Consider the following 20375-nt stretch of genomic DNA (forward strand, 5'->3'; position numbering starts at 1 on the left):
CTCGATGGCTGCATGGAGGCTGAAGACCACTCCATAGGAAGAGACACCAGAGGGCCTGTTGTCCCATGCGTAAGGTTACGGCAGTTCTGGGCCTAGTGTTTGATCCTGTGACCAGTAAGGCTGAGTTAGCCAGAGGCTACCCCGAGGTGACCAGGACCATAGGAGGGACTCCCAGGTAAATCCCAGCTGCAGGGACCTGCTTTTCTTTCCCTGTGTTCTTGTTTGAAGGAGCCCCCTACCGTGGCACAATTCGCCTGACACCAGCTCCAGTGCAGTAGAACACATGGTCTCAAGCATGTTACCTGCAAGGGCCCAAGCCCATAAACAGCCTTGTGGTCTTGCCCATGAGTAGAGTGGCGGCCCCGCCCTCTTGGTCTTGATGGCATCTGTCAATATTCATCTTTTAAAAGTGGAGACTCAGAGATATTTTTCACCTTCCCCCCACACCAGTACTTTGTAGAGTGATAGCGAAGCAGGACTCTGGCAGTGACCTACGTGGAACTTTCCATTTGGGCGCTCCACTTTGTGGGATGCAGCTGCAGCTCTGAGCCGATCAGGGCCCATACTCCCATGCCCGTGCCTCTCCGAGAGCCCATCAAGCACTGCAGGGAGTAAGACAAGCCCCAGGCAGGGTTAGGCCAGCAGGCATGAAAACTGCAAGGACTAGGCATCTTGAAGGAAACGTGTTTCTGTCAATTTCAGTGACATGTTGGAGCAGAAACAGGAACTAACTTGTGGCCTCGTTGGGGACTGTGATTACTAATAAGTAAAGGAGGAAGCTGTGATGCACATAGTGACCGTTGGTGTGGGGTGGCCTCTCTGATGCTGCAGGAGGTCGCAGCCTTCTTGGTTCTTACACAGATTGTGGACGTGCTGCTGAGGTGTCGATACTGTCTCTGAAAAAGGGATTTGCCAAGCAGAATCTTTCCCGTTCTTATCTAATGCATTATAAAGTCTCAGTGCAGCCCAAACTGCTAAGGACTGATTTTTTAACGTTCAGAAGTCAGGGTGGCAGAAGATGATTTGTTTCAAGTGGTTTTTTATTTGGAAATTGGAAATAATTTTAAACTCACAGAAAAATTGCAAAAGTAACAGTACAAAAAATGCCCATACACCCCCTCACCCAGGTCACCTACCGTTAACATCGGCCACTTTCTCCACACACACAGGATTTCTCTGCCCCATGAGCCATGGCACTTCACCAAAAAACACCTCATAGCTTGGTGCTCACCCATGCGACTATGGCACAGGATTGGCATTCGCTGGTGTAATGCCCTTGTGAGCTGCTCCGTTCCACATTGTGGTGTTCCTCTTACCTGCTCGCCCTGCGATGTCACGTGTGGCATCTTCCCTCCACTGCAGGTTCAGTCTAGGGTCATGTGTCTTCTTGGCTTGTCATGAAGGCAAGTCTTGAACTTGGAATACTTTCTTCTTAGACAGACAGTCACCAGGCCTTTAGATCTGAATGACAGGCATGATGTCAGCACAGGTAGTGTTTATCAGAAAGAGAACACGTCGACTGAGCAGGAGTGTGCTGCATGGTGACAGTGAGTGTGGAACATGAGGGTTTGGGGAGGACACCTTCGCTGAGAACCTCCCTGGGGCCAGCCTGCTGTGGGCACCATGGCCTCGGCTTCTCCCTTCCATTCCTTTCTTTCATCCAACTAGCACATGAGGAGACCTGTCTGGGCCAAGCACTGAGCCCCATGTCGCTGCCAGGATTGGCAGACAGCTATCAGCAGTGATGGCGTCCACCGTGGCACGGTCAGTGCAGGGCAGGTGTCCCTTAGGCCTCTGAAGCTCAAGAGCACTTGGTGCTTCTTTGGCCAGAACCCACGAATGAGAATCAGGAGTGAGTGGCCAGGGCTCTCAGGCCTCTGTCTGCCCTGAGAAGGGAAGCCCGGGGAAGATGGGAGCCCTGCCAGGGCAGAGGGGAAGCTGGGCCGTGCAATACTTTCCAGAGAACAGGAGGATCCCTATTAGCTCCTGCACATGCCCACATTACCCAGTGGCTGCACAGGCAGGGATAAGGCTAGGGGCTGTGGGGCCTGGGAGGGAGACTGTTAATGGGTCAGAGGGGGAGACTCACTTGGCCTGGATGTGTGGTAAAACACACCTGTGTGCCCTGCGGAGCCCTCACTGGGGGTCCTTACACAGTGACATCATCATGTCTTCATGTCCCTGAGTGTGGGGCTGCCCTGGCCACAACTGCTTGGCAACATGGCTGGCATCCCTGGACACTCAGTTGTCCCAACCATGTGCGGCTCTGCTGCCCATGCTTCCTGAGTCTTGCAACTTTAGTGAGACTTCAGGTGCTAGAAGAGTGGGCACCCTTCCCCTCCCCTACAGGGAGGTTGTTTGGCACCATTCGAAGTGGTTCCACCTTCATGGTTTCCTCTGTCTACGGTCTCCTTGCTGGGCTGGTTAACATGCCTGCCCAAATCTGGGGGGCTTTGTTTGCTACAATGCATCTTTCATGTGCCACAGCCTCCAGCTGGCTCCCGCCTGTAAACTCTACGAGCACGTCGCACACTGTCTCTTTATTTTCTTTCTTTCTTTCTTTCTTTTTTTTTTTTGGAAATTGCTCACTTACATGAGAGCCTAACACCAGCCAGCAACAATGGGGTCCATCAGCAGATAAAGGGCTTCACAGCTGTACATAACACACAGGGTAACCAGGCCTTCACACAGAATCATCTTCTCTTGCTGAGGATGCAAAGAGACCCACGTGGGATATGCATGGTATGGAACAGGAGGACAGCAGCAGTGAGCTCTGCTTCCTTTTATTTCCCCTTAAAAATTAATTATCTCATAGTTTATCCATATGCAGGCTGTCACTCTGGACAGCAGACTGCTCTATCGCCTCTCTTCCCCACACCACCAGTGTCTCTCGTACACTTCCTTGTTGCTGCCATCTGTCGTTGCGTGTGCCACCAACTGCTGCATGCAGCCCATGGCGGGGCCTGGACACGCTCTGCCCCATGATGGTAACAGTGCTGTCCACACAGAGGCACTCAGCTCAGACAAATGGCAGACAGTTCTTTGCCTCCTGGGCTGGCGGGGTCACCACCTCTATCAAGGGCCAGGTAGGAGGCAGCATGATCCTAAAGAGGGAATCTCACGTGGAAAGGCAAGTCCAGTTGTCATCCTGACACACCAGGTGAACGCCTGCTAGTGCTCAGCTGCCCTGTGCCTCTCTCTTCCTGGCTGTCAACCAGAGCCTGCCCCTCAAATGCCCTTTAAAGGCACACTTGGAAACACAAGGCAAAGAGTCCCGCCTTCCTCCCATTGGCTCATCCCTACTTAGATGACCAGATTTTTCTAGTCCAAGCAGTGGGCAGTGCTGAGCTGGGCAGCCCTTCATCATGACATAGCAGGAGCCCACAGTGATGGAGCGGTCCAGGGAGGCCTTCAGGGTTGAGGGCTCTGCCATGGGTCCTGCCCCTGCTCACCTGCCTGCATTCCAGCACCACCTTCTCGTACGCCCTCCACTACAGAGGGCAGAGACATCTCCTCATCATGAATTGGGCAGCTGTCAGGGGTTCCACCTGGGAGTTTTCCAGCAACACCTGCCACTGATAGAGAAAAGGACAGTGCTACTGCCAGCAGGTCACTAGGCCAGTGGAACATGGTTTGGAGTTGGAACAGACACCGCAGTCTTTGACAGTGAGATTCAGGCTGCTTCAGATGAAGAAGCATTCATTCTCACGTTGGCAGCTCTTGAGCATGGCTCTGGTCATAGTAAAATGGAGCGGCACCCATGTGCAGGTGCATGTGCCCTCGGTCACACAATGTTCCTACACGCATGAAGATGGGGAGTTCCCTGTGAGGACAGCCCAGACTTTTCACTGCTGCATGGAAAGCAAGTGTGGCGTGAAGTCACGTGAGCCTGCCAGCACCCAGGGTCCCTCCAACCTGCACCCAGAGCGCTCTCAGGAACAGCTGGGGTTCTCAGTACGGGAACTGGGCCCCACTGACCACCCGCCCAGCCCTGTTCCTCATCACAGCAGATGTGGGTGTCAACTCCAAGTAGTGGTTCTGAGGAATCTCAGCAGAAACGCATATGGGGCTCTGGCTCTGTGCATGGCTCACTGATGCAGGTGACAGATTTTAGTCGAAGGTAGCATTTGTTGTTATGTACTATTTTAGATTACTTGCTATTTCTCTATATTATTCTCCACACACAGTTCCTTTTCTCATGGTTTATCTTCACTCTTGACATCCTCTCATACCCTGTCTCTAAAATTTACATGTCAATCACCAAAATTAAATTGACCTTACTGTCCCAAGGTCTGTCCAATGAGTCAGAATAGCATAAGTAGATGTGTGGCGGGCTTGTGTGTGTTTAAAGCTCCATATTAGTGGTTCATTTTTCCCCTCTCCCTCAAGAAATGAGAGTGCCTTTTTGGGGGGCATGAAGAAAATGATGATATATCTTAGTTACCTGATACTTACTTTCCGTAGACTGGATACTCTCTGGCAAATCTGTACAAAAGTTAGGATCAGTGGATGTGCCTCTCTTTCTGGTACAGACTAGTGGTGGATGTGTCTAGTGAACCTAAGAAGGGCCTCAGGTTGAGTGCTGGATGAGATTGAGCTGTAGGTGAGGGATTCGAGGGGCTCTAGTTGAGAGTTGGTTTCGATTCCAGAAGACCTCAGCTCTGCACTGTATGTGTGTGCGGCCACACAGCCTGCATGCTGGCAGCTGCTGTGCTGGAGGGCTCGTCAGCGTGTCACAGAATGTCAGGGCGACATCTGCGGACAGCAGTCATCCTTCTCATTCACCAATTTCAAGTTACTGTCTATGGTGAGACAGCCTGGTTTCAGAGATGCTGAATGTAAAAAAACAAAACAAAACCTCTCAGAATTAATAGAATTGGTATCTCTTCATTTCATGTAGCTTGCCTGAAATAAGATCATAAGTATTTTTTCTTACTATGTGAAATCAGAAATTGACACAATGCTGGGAGTGGACAGAAAGCCCTCTCTGCCTTAATGAGCTGTGGTTCCTGCTTCCTGCCCACCACCCAGACCATCTTGCATGTGGTCAGCATGCACTTGGCCATGGAGCGAAGGACAGGGCATGGCTTTGCTGGATCTCGACCCTGAGGTTTAACACAGGTGGAGAAATAAAGAGAGGGTCCACAGACAGCAGGAGCTGGAGTGACCACAGCATGGAGTGGAGCGGTTCTGTCTATAAATAGGTACACAGTTGGGTATCATCTGGGTCTAGTCAGGAGACAAAACACACAGTGATTTGAACAGGTGACATTTAGTACCAAGAATGCCTAAACTGACAGAATAACTGCGATATAAGAAGCCTCTGTAGGGCACGCAAGGCAGGAAGACTGAAGGGCAAGCACGGAAGAATTTTTCCTTTTGTTGTTGATTCCTAACTGAGAATGGAAATTAAGAAATTAGAACCGTCCATTTCTTCCTTTAATTCTGTCAGTTTTTGCTAGATAGATAGATAGATAGATAGATAGATAGATATTGTTCGTTTCATATATTTTGAGGGTCTGTCATTAGGTATGTAAATGTTTATAATTGTTATGTTTTCTTGCTATATGGAAACTTTTATTAATATGTAATGTCCTTTGTCTCTTGTAACCTTTTCCGATGTAAAGTCTGTTTTGTCTGATATCGGTGTAGCCGCCCTGCCCTGGTTCGGTTACCGTTTGTGTGTAATATCTCTGTCCATCCTGTCACTTTTATCCATCTGGATCTCAGGCGAGTCTCTTGGAGAGAGCGTATAACTGGATCTTGTGTTTTTTATACGCTCTGTCGATCTCTGTCTTCTGACTGAAGAGTTTAATCCTTTTGTGTTTAAAGTAATCACTGGTAGGGAGGGACCGCTGCTGTTGCGCTGTTTGTTTCCTCTGTGCCCTTAGTTGTTCATGTACCTCGGTTCCCGCATTACTGCCTTCTTTTGTATTTAGTTGATTTCTTGTAGTGAAATATTTACATTCCTTTCTCATTTCCTTTTGTGTATGTTTTATAGCCAATTTCTTGGTGGTTTTACCACCGGGATTACATTTAACATCCTTAAGTTATAATACTAACATGAATTTATAGCAGCTTAACTTTAATAGCTTGCAAAACTCTGCTCCTTTACAGCTCTATCCCTACCTCTTTCAGTTGCTGATGTCACAGAATTACATCTTGATACACTGTATGTCCAAAACATAAACTAATTTTTTTTAATGTATTAGTCTCCTAAATTATGTAGAAAACAAAATTTGGAATTACAAACCATTGTTACGATAATACTAGCTGTTGTAATCGCCCATGTATCAACTTTTATTGAGATATTTATTTCTCTACACTGCTTCAGGTTATTGTCTGATGTCCTTTCTTTTCCCCTGCAAGATGCCCTTGAGCATTTCTTGAGGTCACCAACCCCTCAGCTTTTGTTTATCTGAGAATATGTTAATTTCTCCTTCACTTTTAAAGGACAGTTTAACTGGATATAGGATTCTTGGTTGATTGGCTTTTTTTTTCCTTTTAGCCTTTTGAATATATCGGTGTACTGCCTTCTGGCTTCCAAAGTTTCTTATGGGAAATTTGCAAATAATCTTATTAAAGATCCCTCGTATATGATGATACTTCTCTCTTGCTACTTTCAAGATTCTTTGTCTTTTGAAAGTTTGATTATAATGTGTCTTGGTGTTAGTCTTTTTGAGTTCATCTTACTTGGCATTCATTGAGCTTCTTGGATATTTATATACATGTATTTCATTAAATGTGGGAAGTGTTTAGCCACTATTTCTTCAAATACTCTCTCTCTCTTCCTTCTAGGACTCCCATAATGCATATGTTGGTCTGCTCGATGGTCCCTCAGGCTCTGTTGATTTTTTAAAAATCTTTTTTCTTTCTATTCCTCAGACTCACTCAATAATTTCCATTGCCTTATCTTCAGGTTTGCTGTTTCTTTCTTATGCCTAGGCACATCTGCCTTTGAATCTGTCTAGTGAATTTTTCATTTCATTTATTGTACTTTTCAGAATTTTTTTTTTTTTTTTGGTTTTCTCTTTATTGATCTTTCCATTTTGTTCATGCATTGTGTTTTGACTTTCTCTACATTTTCCTTTAGTTCTTTGAGCATCTTTAAGACAGCTGTTTTAAAGTCTCTGTCTAGTACATCTTCCATTAAGTCTTTTTCAGGGGCAGTTCCTATTGTTGTTGTTTTCCTTTGAATGAGCCACACTTTCCTGTTTCTTTGGATGCCTTGTGATTTTTGTCGAATAGTGACTATTTGGATCTAATAATGTGGTAACAGTTGGAGTCAGATTTTCCCCCTTTCGCACGGTTCGCTGTTTTTTTTGTTGTTGTTGTTATTGTTTTTGATTATTGTTTTTATTGTATTGATTGTCGTAGGCTGTCTCTGTGCTGAGGATCAGCTTGAGGTATAAACTTAGGTATTCTTATATCTTTTCTGAATTTTTCCTTGGGCATGTGCAGTCACTTTATAATTTTCCCCATATACGCAGTTGTTTCTGAATGTGCTAATTTTAATGTCTGGCTCCTGAAAGGGGAAAAGTAAAAAATGAAGACAGTGAGGGGCATCAGCCCTTTAAATTTCTTGAAAGTCACTCCATCTGCTTGGGAAGAGACTTGTAACAGTGGGCAGATGTACAGCAGTGGCTGCCTGACTCTCTGCACCTCTGTGATCAAAATCAGCAGTCAGCAGAGATCCCCAATATTTGGAGAACAGGGTGCTCTTTGCTCACCATGGCTCCCGCAAGCTGTGGCAGGCTGCTCCAGGAACATATATACAGCTGCCTGGCATGGGGATGGAGTGGGAGATGGGTAGGTGCTACTGTGCTGAGAGCTGGAAATGACCAAAATGAACTGCACTTTACCATCCAAGCCTTACCCTGGAAGTTGCAAGCCTTCATCAGATTCCTAGAGTTCCAAAATAGCTATCTCAAAGACAGATTCTGCCCAAGCAGTTGTCCAGATGGGGAGACAGATTTCTGTGCTTCCTGCTCTGCCAGCTTCCCCTCAGATTGTTCGTTTTCTTACTGTTGAGTTTTGAGAGTTCTTTTTTGGATATCTGATTTGTCATTATTTTCTCCCACTCTGTGGCTTGTCTTTTCATTCCCTTATATTGCATAGAGCAAAAATTTTTAATTTTGATGAAGTGTAACATCCTTTTTTCTTTCCTTTTTTGGATTATGCTTTTGCTGTTATTATCTAAGAACTCCTTTATTAACTCCAGGTCACAAAAGTTTTCTCCTAGATTTTCTTCTTAGAGTTTTATAGTTTCACAGTTAACATTCCTATCTATAATGCATTTTGAGTGAATTTTTGCATAGTATGTGAGGTTTAGGTGGAGATTACTATTTTTGCATGTGGATATCCAGCTAGTCAAATACTATTTGTTGAAAAGACTGTCCTTTCTTCGTTGAGTTGCATTTACAACTCTGTCCAATCAGTTGTACATATTTGAGCAGCTCTGTATAGGTTATATATTCTCTTCCATTGATCTATGTGCCTGTTCCTCTGCTCATACCACAGTCTTAATTGTTGTAACTTTATATTAAGTTTCTATATTGTAGTGTTATTAAACCAACTTTACTCTTCTAAATCAAAGTTGTTTGGGCTATTCTAGTTCTTTTCCCTGCCCATACCAATTTTAGAAATAGTTGGTATCTATTTGAAACAACAACAACAACAACAACTTTTGGAATCTTGATCAAATTTTCATGAAATATATAAATTCAAGGAAAAGTAACATTTTTATATGATGAATATTTCAATCCGTGAACACAATACATCTCTCCATTTATTTAGGTCTGCTTTGCACGTGCACATGTGTATGTGTATGGTTTTTGGCGTATAGGTCCTATACATGTTCTGTTAGATTTATAACTAAGTCTTTCCTGTTTTCTTTTCTCCTATTCCTCCTCCTCTGCCTCCTCTTTTTCAACTATTGTAGGTATAGAGTTTTTTGTTTCCAGTTGTTTGTTGCTAATGTACAGAAATACAATGATTTTAGTGTTTTGGCTTCATATCCTTTAGTAACTTTACTAAATTATCTTTTTATCTTTAGGAAATTTTTGTAGATTTATTGAGATTTTCTACATATACCAGAGCCCCCCAACCCTCACGCCATGAACTGGTCTGTGGCCTATAAGAACCAGGCCACATAGCAGAAGGTAACTGGTGGGCAAGCAGGTGAAGCTTCCTCTGTATTTGCAGCCATTCCCCAGAGCCAACATCGCCCCCTCAGCTCCACCTCAGGTCATCAGGGATTAGGTTCTCATAGAAGCACCAGTCCCTGGTGCCAAAAAGGTTGGGGACCAAGGATATACAGTCATGTTTTCTGCAAATAGGAACAGTTTTATTTCTTCCTTTCTAATCTATATGCCTTTTATTTCTTTTTCTTGCCTTATTGCCCAGACTAGCATTTCCAGTATGATGTCAAATAGAAGTATGGTAGTCTTGTCTGGGTTCTGATCTTATGGGGAAAATATTTGGTCTTTCCCTATTAAGCATGACATTAGCTATAGGCTTTTTGTAGATTCCATTCTATTTATGATATGCTAGATGTTTTTATCATGAATTGAATTGCATGTTTTTCAGTGCCTTTTTCTGCCTCAATTGAGTTTTCTTCATTAGGCTGCTAATATGGGATTGTGGTTGATTTTCTAATATTGAATTAGCCTTGCATTCCCAGGACAAACTCCGCTTAGGCATAGTATATCATTTGTTTTTTATAGTACTAGATTTGATTTGCTAACATTTTGTTGAGGATTTTTACATCTATGTTCATGAAGGATTTTGGTCTGTATTTCTTTTCCTTGTTATTTTTTGCCTGGTTTGGGTATAAGGGTAGTGCTGGCATCATCAAATGAGTTGAGGAGTGTTTTCTCTTCCATTTTCTGGAAGCAATTGTTTATAATTGGAGTTATGTGTTTTTGTAATGTTTGATAGAATTTACCAGTGAAACCATCTAGGTCTAGATGGGTCTTTTTGGAAGAATTTATGAATTCAACTTCTTTAATAGTTATTGGACTATTAGGGTCATCTACTGCATCTTGGGTGAGTTTGGTAGGTAGTGATTTTTGAGGAACTAGTCTATTTAAGTTGCTGAATTTATGTACATAGAGTTTTTCATAGAATTCCCTTGTTAAACCTTTTACTATCTGCAGAGTCTAAAATGACATCCTTCTCATTCCTTATACTGATTATTTGTGTCTCCTATTTCTTTTTTCTTTGTTATTCTTGCTAGACGTTTATCTGTTTTATTGATCTTTCTTCAAAGAACTAGCTTCTGGATTCATTGAATTTCCTCTATTGCTTTTCTGTTTTTAATCTTAATTGGTTTCTGTTCTTACCTTCATTTTTTTATTCTGTTTGCTTTTTCTCTTTTTCAATTTCTCAAGGTGAAACGTTAGGTTATTAATTTGAGACCCTTTCTCTTTTCTAATATATGACTCTAATGATATAAATTTCCTTCTAAGCATTGCTTTAGTTATACACTCCCAATGTTGATATGTTACATTTTCGTTTTCATTCAGTTCAGAGTAGTTTCTAGTTTTCTTATTTTCCTTATGACTTCCTCCTTGACTCATGGATCGTTTATAAGTGTGGTGTTTATTTTCCAAGTGTTCGGAGATTTTTCTATTATTTATTTCCTAGCTTGATTCCACTATAGTCATAAAACATGCTTGACGTGATTTCAGCTTTTTAAAATTTGTTAAAGTGTGTTTTACGGCCCGGAATGTGTGGTCGTGCTTGGTGAAAGTTCTGCTGGTTTGGGTTGGAGTGCACATGTCAGTTAGGTACCATGGCTAAAGGTGTTGCTCAGGTCTTCCACATTCTCGCTGGTTTTCTGACTTCTAGCTCTATTACTAAGTGAGGAGTGTTGAATTCTCCACCTAAGCCAGCGGTGGCTTGCCAGAGGAATGCACCTGTGACCCCACAGGGGCTTCCTGACTGACAAGGTGTTGCCTCCTCTGCATATGCTTTTCATGGCACCGCGGAAGCGCCTGCTCAGTTGCTTATAAAACCAAGTCTTCTTCCTGCCCTTCATTGTGGTCACTCTGGAAAAACACTGAGATTCCCTGCCTCCCACGACCACGGGAATTCTGGCGCTGCTCTCTCCCGGCACCTGCCTTCCTCTTCTCTCAGTTGGCTCCCCTGCCAGCTTCTTTCTCACCAAGCCAAGTAACCTCCTTCAGAGGACTCTATGGGAGAGCTGCCAACTCAGACTCTTCCAGTGGCCACGGGCAGCAGCTGCTCCTGGGTTCCGTGGTTTGTCCAAGAAATGCCCTGGAGATGGGATTTCATGGGGAACATGGCTTTTAGAAGTGGACAGTTTAATCCAGCCAGGCCTGAGCACTGAGACCTGGCCACTTACATCTTCAGATCTATAGGATGGGGCTGTTATAGGATGAAGAGATGATCCACAGCCCCACCCAGGGCAAGGTGAGCTCAGGGAGCAGCTCGGTACTGTCAGAACTGATTCCTGCACTGAAAGCTGTGTTTCTCAGTCATTTCCAGCTAAGTGTTTAATTTCAGAAGAACGCACAGTCCTCATAGTGGACGTGGGCACAGGGAAGGCAGGTGGAGAACCTGTCCTGAGAGGTGTTGCTCTGACGTGCATGCTTTTCTCCCACACCTCAGGTAACCCCAGGGTTCAAGGAGAATGAAGGGGAGCTCTTGGTCAGGGGACCCTCTGTGTTCCGGGAATACTGGGACAAACCAGAAGAAACAAAGAAAGCGTTCACCTCAGACGGCTGGTTTAAAACAGGTAGGGGGGCCTTGCAGGGGAGGGGCCTGGGGGATGGGGCACCCGAGGGAAAGGAGAAGTGTGACTAGACCACTTCGAGTTGTCCGCATGCCCGGACAGCCCCAGAATCTTCTGTGAAGGGCAGGGGCAGGGCAGGTGGGTAGACTTTGTGTCTCAGTCTTCGCACCCGTGCCTTCACCCCACATACCAGCCCCCTGCCAGCTCCTGAGGCCACAATGCTCAGGAGGGCCAGCAGCCGCCGCTCCCCCCTGTCTTCTGGCCCAGCAGCCTCTGCCTGGGTCAGGACTCCCCACTTCCCAGTCACAACTGTATTCTATGTCAGAAACCCTCCTCACCCCCTCCCACCTACCCTGCTCGGTAAATATTCCCCTCCCCCATTCTGCATCAAAGTCATTTTGATAGAATGTGGTTTGTTTGTGGTTTGGGTCATTCATTTCCATTATTCTCTTTGCTAAAGTCTGTACTCTTTGGGTCACCTGCCTGAATGAGCAATTATAAACCTGTGATCAAAGCCCAGGGCCCAGTGCCTGGGCAGAAAGAGGCAGCACTGGAGTGTGCTGGTGGGGCCCCCCACACCGGCATCCTCTCACCTGGGACACACACCCAGAGCCTGCTCTGAGGAGCCTCCCGCCCCCTTGTCCCACATCCCCTCCACTGTTTTGTCCCCATCCCCCTCACTTCCTGGGGCCCAGTGGTCCTGTCGGAGTAGACAACATGGCAAATCCTGGGAATGTTTAGGTTTGCAGCTGCATTGACTCACTGATGTGCGTGCTTATGTAGAACATGCACCAGAACAGCAGTTCCCGATGTCTGAATGGTGGGATTCTGGGTGCTGTCTCCTTTTCTTTTTGCCTATCTATATTTCTAAAACTTTTGTGCTGAATGAGCATTATTTTATAATAATCTTAAGGCAATATTGTCTAAAAAGAAAGACCTATTTTCACATGTTAGCATATGTGGGTGCCATAATCAGAAATGCACCATAATCCTTGCTCTTCTGTGGGGAGCAGGGCTCAGGGAGAAAGGAGGGCGCCCGCGGATGGGATAGATGGGATGGAGCACTGCGGGGGTGGCCGTGCGCATATGTGCGTCTGATGGGGAGAGAGGGCGTGTTAGATGGCTGTGGCCCTGACCCTTAGCCTGGTGACTCCTGTGGCTGACACTCACACATGTGTTATCTCACCAGACTCAGGTCCGCATGGACCTGCAGGGGGCAGATTTCGTGTTCACTCTCTAATCTGCTACCATCATGGGACTGAGGTGAAGGGCCCCTTGAGGGTAAAGGGGAGCCCCTTGAGGGTGAAGGGGCAGATGAGGAGTCCTCCTGAGAGGTATCAAATGGTCCTCTATCTGCCCCCGTGCGGATGGCACTTGGGGCTGGACTTGCTGATCCCGGCCAGTCCCATATCCATCCTGTGGTCCCGTAGCCACCTATGGCTTTGTCACATGCCCTCTGAAGTATATTTCCCAGCAGCTGTGATTGAAAGTGTCCTGTCCCCCTGGTCCTTCCACACTGGGGAGAGAGAGCAGGTGTGTGGAGAGTTCCAAAGGGTTTGCAGAGTGGACATCTGCCAGCCTCCAAAACAGGCCAGTTCCCCAGGAACCCTGGCGGGGGAATCTGGGCAGTGGGTCAGCAGAGGGCCTAGCGGTTGGGGACCCAGGAGCCCAGATTACCTATTTTGGACCCTCCTGTTTCTACCAGTCACAAGATGTGGTCAGTATATTAATACACACACACCCTTACCCTCTGTAAACATCCGCATTAACAGGTCAGTCTGGTGGAAAGAAACCTTTATTATTGTCCATCAGATGCAAAATTTAGAAAATATTACTTTTTAGCTAATCATGCTTTTTGTGTGTCCCTCCTGCAGCCCTTTGAACAGTCCCCTGTTTGGAAACCTTGACTCGCTTTGTAGCCATCTTCTTTTATTTTAAAATTCAGATAAAAAGCTGCAGATTTTTTTTAAAGCACAGGAACCAAAACCCTGTGGATTTTGCTGATAGCAGGGCTCACTGAGCACTGGGGCGGCAGCAATGCAAAATGTGGGGCAGTCAGCGTTAAAACATTTTAGTCACCACTCCTGATGAATATTTCAGTTGAAAGGGAATAGTATGCATTAATTATTGTAAAGAGATGTCTTTAGGAGAAAATGATTTTGAAATTCAGTTTAATTTCATTGTAATGCGCTGCAAACAGGAAGGGAGTATGTGTGTTTAATTGGCTCTCGGGGGTAAGGCCTGGAAGCCGCATGCCTTTGTCACAGGCCATTAGCGATACAGACTGCATAATGAGAGCGCGCAATCAGCTCACAGCTGCCGGCTCCTACGGGGAGAGCATGATATTAAATAGAAATCAGGATAAATTAAACTTAACCCTTTCACTGGCCAGCCCCTCCTGCCACACGAATTCTGGCAGGAGCTGGAGAAGGGCCGTGTCCAGCCAGCTCCTCCTCGGTGGCCTCCTTTGTGTCTAGATGACAGGAGATAGGCTGGCTGCTTCGATTCCATCCATTCCAGCCCTCCCTGCCCTGTGAGTGCCTGCCTCCTTCCCTGCAGCCCAGTTCTGCCAGAGAGAACATGCAGGAAGCTCCTTGCAAGCCCCCAGGGCTTGTGGCTGCCTCTCAGGGAGGGAATCAAAGGTCTCTCCCCAGAAACCCCCCTGACAGCCACAGTGATTTCTCTTGACTCTTTGCATTCCACCTGAGCACCACCACACCCTCTAAAGAACCTGGTCAACACACACACAGGCTCCAGCGCCGGCCCAGGGAAGGGGAATGGGTGAGTCTAGGACCTAGGCATCCTCAAGGCTTTACACTGAACCTGCTGTCAGAGCTGAGGACGCAGAAATGAAGACACAGGGTGGAGATGGGGACACGGAGATGAAACATGGGACGGATGTGGGGACACGGGACGCAGATAAGGACGTGGGAACAGAGCTGAGCAAACTCTGCAGGTCCTGCTGCCGTCTTCATGCTTTACCCCGAGCAGTTCTGTCATTTTAAAGAGACCGATGACTGAACATGAGGAAACAAAAATAGCATCTCTGACTTATTTTAAAGAATATACATCATATACTGTTTAATGTTGAGAAGTGACATAGTAAATAGTAAGCTAATTATAGATAAATACATGTGTAGAAGGTTATTTAAGTAACTGGGAGAAAGAACTGTAGGAAAGTCACCAGAACATCACTGGGGCGTCTGGTGGTATCTCCTCCCTTTTTCTTCTACAATGAGCATGTGATGTTATTATCAGAGACAAAAATTAAAAGCTATTTATTTAAGAAAACACCTTGCCAGTAGAACAACAAAGAGAGAGCCTGAAGTTTGCAGCCTTAATGGAGCATGGATATTCTCTAAGGAAGGGTCCCCAACCCCTGGGTGGGGAACCAGTATTGGTCTGTGGCCTATTAGGAACCGGGCTGCCCAGCAGGAGGTGAGTTGGGAGGGAGTGAGCAAAGCTTCATCTGTATTTGCAGCCGCTCCCCAGCGCTAGCATCACCGCCTCGGCTCCATCTCAGATCATCAGGCATTAAATTCTCATAGGCACCCTGGTCCCCGATGCCAAAAAGATTGGGGACTGCTGCTGTAAGGCATCACTGTAGTAGTACCTTGAGGGCTCGCCAAGCAGCCCAGGGAATGACACAGGGAGCCCAGTCAGCGCCAACAGGAATGACGAGCAAAGACAACAGGCAGATCACAAAAGAAAAATACAATTGGCCATAAAAATAAGGAAACTGTTTTGCTTCCTAGTGTTAAAAGAGATAAACATACAAAGATTGACTCTGACCAGACTGGCAAAGATTCTCTAAAAGCAATGTCAATGTTGTGAGGCCACGCCGCTTCCCATAGACAGGTGGAATTGTGTGTCAACAGTGTTTCTAGGAATCTATGCAAAGAAAATAATCAGAGGTGGTCAAAGATGGATGGGTAAAGGTGCCTGTTGCAGAATTATTTAGAAAGTGAAAAACTGGAATCACTTGCTCAGCCATAGGGGATGGTATGTATGGTGTGATCCATCCAAACAGTGGAGTATCGTGAAGCCTTAGAAACCATGTTTTGAAGAATAATGACATGAAGGAACCCTGTTGACCTGTGTCATATACATGTGTAAGTGTGCATATTTGGTTTGTGTATTCCAGGCACAGAACGCCGACTCTTATCGCCACATGATTTTCATTTCTTCCCTTGTTTTTCTTTCTCTTCCATAAGCTTCCTCAATCAGCTTTCCTACTCATATAAACACAGATGAGTATAAATTGTTTTTAAAATTTTACACTGAAGTTTAAACCTTCTCATGTGAAGAAGGCCTCAGAAGAGCACTCAGGAGTAGTGTTTGCGCCAATCATGTCTTGCCCAGGCGACTTACTCATAGCTGCTCTGAGCTTTGATGCATTTCTCCAACAAGGAATACTTTCATTTTGACCAATAAATAAATCATAGTCAGGAATTAGGCAAAGTGTTGAAATGCAGGGACCCCAGTGGCTCACGTTGGTGAGTTCGTGATAGCACATGTAACTGCAGGTTGTCAACAGCCTTCACATCTAGCTATCCAAGAATGACCAGCTCGTACGTGAGCCTCACTTCTCACTGGAAAGCAGGGTCACTGTGAAGCCTGCATCCGAGGATGGAGTCCCTCCAAGGACACTCGATGTTGTCGGCCATTTAATCTGCAGCTGTCCCGGGGTTTCCCCTGCTGCACATGGCTGAGCCCTGCCTCACTGCAGTCCCCTTTGTCGGTGACACCTTTTGTGTGCAGAAGCTTTTGTTGTGGTATAGTCCTGCCTGGCAGCCGTCTCCTTTGTGTGTGCTTTTTTTTTTTTTTTTAGGTTGCTTAAAAATCCTTTGTTCTCAGTGGTCATAAAGATATTCTCTTATATTTCCTCCTGAAACTTGCCAGGCTTTGCTTTCACGAATGTAAGTCTTTGATCCACCTGGAACTGGCTTTTGAGTGGAGTGACACAGCAATGTCATGTGTTGCCCTGTGCAAACTCCGTATCCTCTGTCATGTGTCAAACTCTGCTGCACGCAGCCGCTCCTGGGCCTCGGTGCTGTTCCCTTCGCCTTTTTTTACCCCCTGTACTAGTTGGTCCCAGATCTCTAGGTGGAGGGTGAGTGTTTTTAAGTTTTTGTTTTTTATCAAAGCTGTACATCCACAGCTCAAAGATGCCACTGGTTTCAGCAGTTTAGGAATAATAACCAGCCACCCCCATACTTGTTAGCTGTTTCTTTGACATTGATCCCCAGATCCTGGATGGCTGCTGACACTGCTGACCCTGTCCTCCCCACAGCGCTCTGTCAGCAGCAGTTTGCGAGCAGCGCCTGCGTCGTGAGGTCACGTGGGCACCATTCAGAGCTAAGCCGTGTGGGAACCGTGGCTCTTGTTTCCCCAAGTTGGAAAGGGCTTGTCTGTTCATCTCTCACACCCCCACCCCAGACCAGCTCCACGGTGTAGCACACACAGCCTCCCTCCCTCTTTGGAAGAAGCCCCACCCCACCCCGCAGCGCCTCGCCGCCCAGGCGGGGCTGGTCACCTCCGCATCAGTGCACAGCTCCCACCGTCACCCGCGCTCGGCCCATCCCTCCCTCCTGTTCCTGCACCCATGGCTTCCTCCTTCTTCTTCCACTCCTCATTTTGGGGCTTACACCCCTCAGAAGCCTCCTGAGAATGGATGTATGTCTGGCAGAGTCATCTTTCTGGTTGGGCTGGATATAGAATTCCGGGTTAGAAATCATCTCTTGATTGGTTCCTAGCTTCTATGTTTGCTGCTGGCTACAGCCGTGTTATTCCCGGTGTTTTGCGAGCAGCCAGGGGAGCACTGACAGCAGTGGTCTCGGCCTCCCCTCGTTTCTTCAAGGATCAGGAGCCCAAGTGTAAGATGCTCCCTGGCTACTGTAAGAGTGTCTGGGCCTCATCCACCGTGTTTCCTCACTCACCTTCCTGCTTTTTATGCAGCCAAGGATGGGGCATGTGAGGTGCCCAGTGTCACTCCATCAATAGCTCAGGATCCTTAGTGGAACAGGAATAGTGCTATTCCTGTGTCGCTCCAGGGTCAGGATCCTCACCCGGCCAGGAGCTCTTCATCCAAAGACCTCACATGGGCAGGGCCAGGCCTGCCACTCACACTCACCCACCCATCCAGATTTATTTTCAATTACAGTTTAAGGCTGAAACACGAACTAGCACTGGATTGGAGAATGGTGCATAAATTCTGCTGGAGAGCCATTTGCCTGAGCTCTGTGAAGTATGACTGTATTGATCGTGACATTATGTCTGTCAGCAAAGCTCCCTGATTGTGGGTGGGCCTCAAAGCCAGGGGGCAGGATGCTCATTAACAGAAGACTTGATTCCAGAATCAATGCATTTTGATAAATATGCTGTTACAAAAAGTGAAAGTTGTTAACTCGTTTGTGGGTTGTATCCGAAGCTCCCCATCGGTCGCACAACCCTCCCCGTGGGGGCAGCCTGTCTGTCACTCTGTTGAGACTGTTTGGCTTTTCTGCACCAGACCCTGACAATGGTGCTGGAACCTAGAAGGACGAAATTGCTGGAAGGACGTAAGAAGAGTTCTCATCCTCGTGCATGCTCATTCAGCGACCCCCAGATGTCAGAAACCCCAAAGCACACAGGGAGTGGACAGAAACAGCGCGGAGGCCCCTTCAGATGGTGGTGTCCGGAGGCCCGTCCGAGAGAAGGCGGCAGCCAGGGGGAGGTAGGGGCACAGGTTGCCAGAGGGAACTATGTGTGCAAAGCAGGAAGGGACGTGCGGCATTGGTGCAGAGCTGGAGGAAGATGGTGCACTGGAGAATTCTGCCCTAGGGTCTCCCCTCAGTATCGTGAAAGGCCAGGGGCCCACAGGGCCCGGTGGGCGCATCAGGGACTTGGGATTTCTTCTGTGGGCCTCGGGATGCCTCCTCTGTGGTTGGAAAGGAATTCCAAAGCAGCCAGGGGGACGAGGGTTCCGATGTGGGGCAGCGGGGACTATGTGGTGACGGTTGCCTTCGGGGTAGGCAGGCGGCTTCCTGACCATCCGTCAGGGCCCACTGTACTCATGCACGCACTCCAGACACAGAACCACCACCCCCAAACCAGGCGAGCCCCATGTATCCCCAGAACCTCCCTGAGGCAGGTGTGGGGCTGGGCTGACCTCCTGTCAGCTGGCTTTCGTAGAAAGATAAGTCACTCCGTCTGGCTGCCATAGGAATTCAGGCATGACCCTTACTGACAGGTGGCTGCCGTGTTCTCTGACTTGGAGGCCTGGCACCTCAAGAAGGATACGGAACTGGCACTGACTTCCTTCCCGAGGGCCGCATGGCCCCCCAGGGTCTGCCCTCAGTGTCGCTCAGCGGAACCCTGTGTGTACCTCCAGTGCAGTTGCTGGGTGGAGTGGTGACCCCGCCTGGTCTGCATGCACCCAGGCACCCCCGGGGCAGGGAGGCCATGAGGGCGTCAGCACTTCACTGAGGGAAGAATCTGCCCAAGAGCCGCCCCCACAGTCCTGCCAAGTCCTGGCTCCTGTGACACTATGAACATGCCAGAGGCCAGAGCCACAGGGCCTGATGGTGCCCCAAACAGGCCAGGGGGCGGAGCGCTGGATGAGCAGAGCAGGTGTTCCCAGCAAGGGTGGAGCGCTAACACCTGAGGAAGACAGTCCCTGCCTGATCGGGGCATCTAATTAGCATCCTGATAGGCAATTTCCCACATTTGTTTTCAACACTTGTTTCTCAGTCATAAATTTGGTTAATACAAATTCTTTCTTTAAAAAATTATTGCTTAATTATAATGTGTTGCAGATGCTGCAAGTGACTTACGTTAGGGTGAACCCGGGGGCGGGAGGGATGCTCTCCTAGAGTTTGGGGAGAGCTTCTTCTCCATAAACCAAGCAGCAATTTCTTAAAACTTTTTATTTTGAAATACTTACAGATTCACAGGAGGGGGACAAATAATGTGCAGGGAGGTCCTGGCACCTTCCCCTAGTTTCCCCAGGTGGCAGCATCTTTTGAAACTGGCACATTACCAAAGCCAAGTCCCAGGCTCACTCAGGTCCCACCGCTACGCACGCACTCGTGTGCACCGGCACGTGTGGGGGGCCACGTAACCACCGCCCCCATAGTGAAAACATTTCTGTCACCTCAAGACTTCTGGTGATGCAATAGATGTCATCTGAGGGACCTGCAGCCTGTCGTGCGGAGCAGGCCTGAGCAGTCCGATGCTGGGGGCCGCTGCCCATAAGCTGGGCCCTTATTCACACCGGACCAGGCTCAACCCGCATTTCACCAGAGGCAGGCTAGACATTGGCCACAGGCCCACTGGCCGGTCTCCAAGGTGAGGTGGGTGAGGCCAGCAGGGGTGGGCACCCGCCCCCACAGGGCCTAGGCCGCCCCAGCCCCTCAGGGCCTGCAGCGTCTCATGTGGCCAGGGCAGGGGATTGGGGGAGCCTCAGAGGAAAGGCTGGGTCCCCCATGAGACCAACCGTGCAAGGCCCCCCAGCGTCCAGCATGGTCCTCTGCAGGTGGCTGGCAGGTGCTGTCATTGCACCACATGCACCCAGAGGCGCTGCTCTTCAGTGGTTCTTCCCCGCGTGAATGCTAGAGCACCATCTAGCCCCCGGGGC

General features: G+C 47.6%; 1 protein-coding gene across 2 annotated transcripts in view; it reads left to right on the plus strand.

The window, feature by feature from the left end:
* The window catches only part of ACSF3 (acyl-CoA synthetase family member 3), a 59106-nt gene that overhangs the window by 28555 nt on the left and 10176 nt on the right, over nt 1–20375 (plus strand). For both annotated transcript variants that reach the window (XM_036231551.1, XM_036231552.1), the window contains one exon: nt 11635–11761. In XM_036231551.1, coding sequence (XP_036087444.1) covers nt 11635–11761 — 127 coding nt within the window. The remainder of the gene's footprint in view (nt 1–11634; nt 11762–20375) is intronic.

The sequence above is a fragment of the Rousettus aegyptiacus genome, unplaced genomic scaffold (genome assembly GCF_014176215.1).
Source record: "Rousettus aegyptiacus isolate mRouAeg1 unplaced genomic scaffold, mRouAeg1.p scaffold_m13_p_14, whole genome shotgun sequence".
NCBI classification, from domain to species: Eukaryota; Metazoa; Chordata; class Mammalia; order Chiroptera; family Pteropodidae; genus Rousettus; species Rousettus aegyptiacus.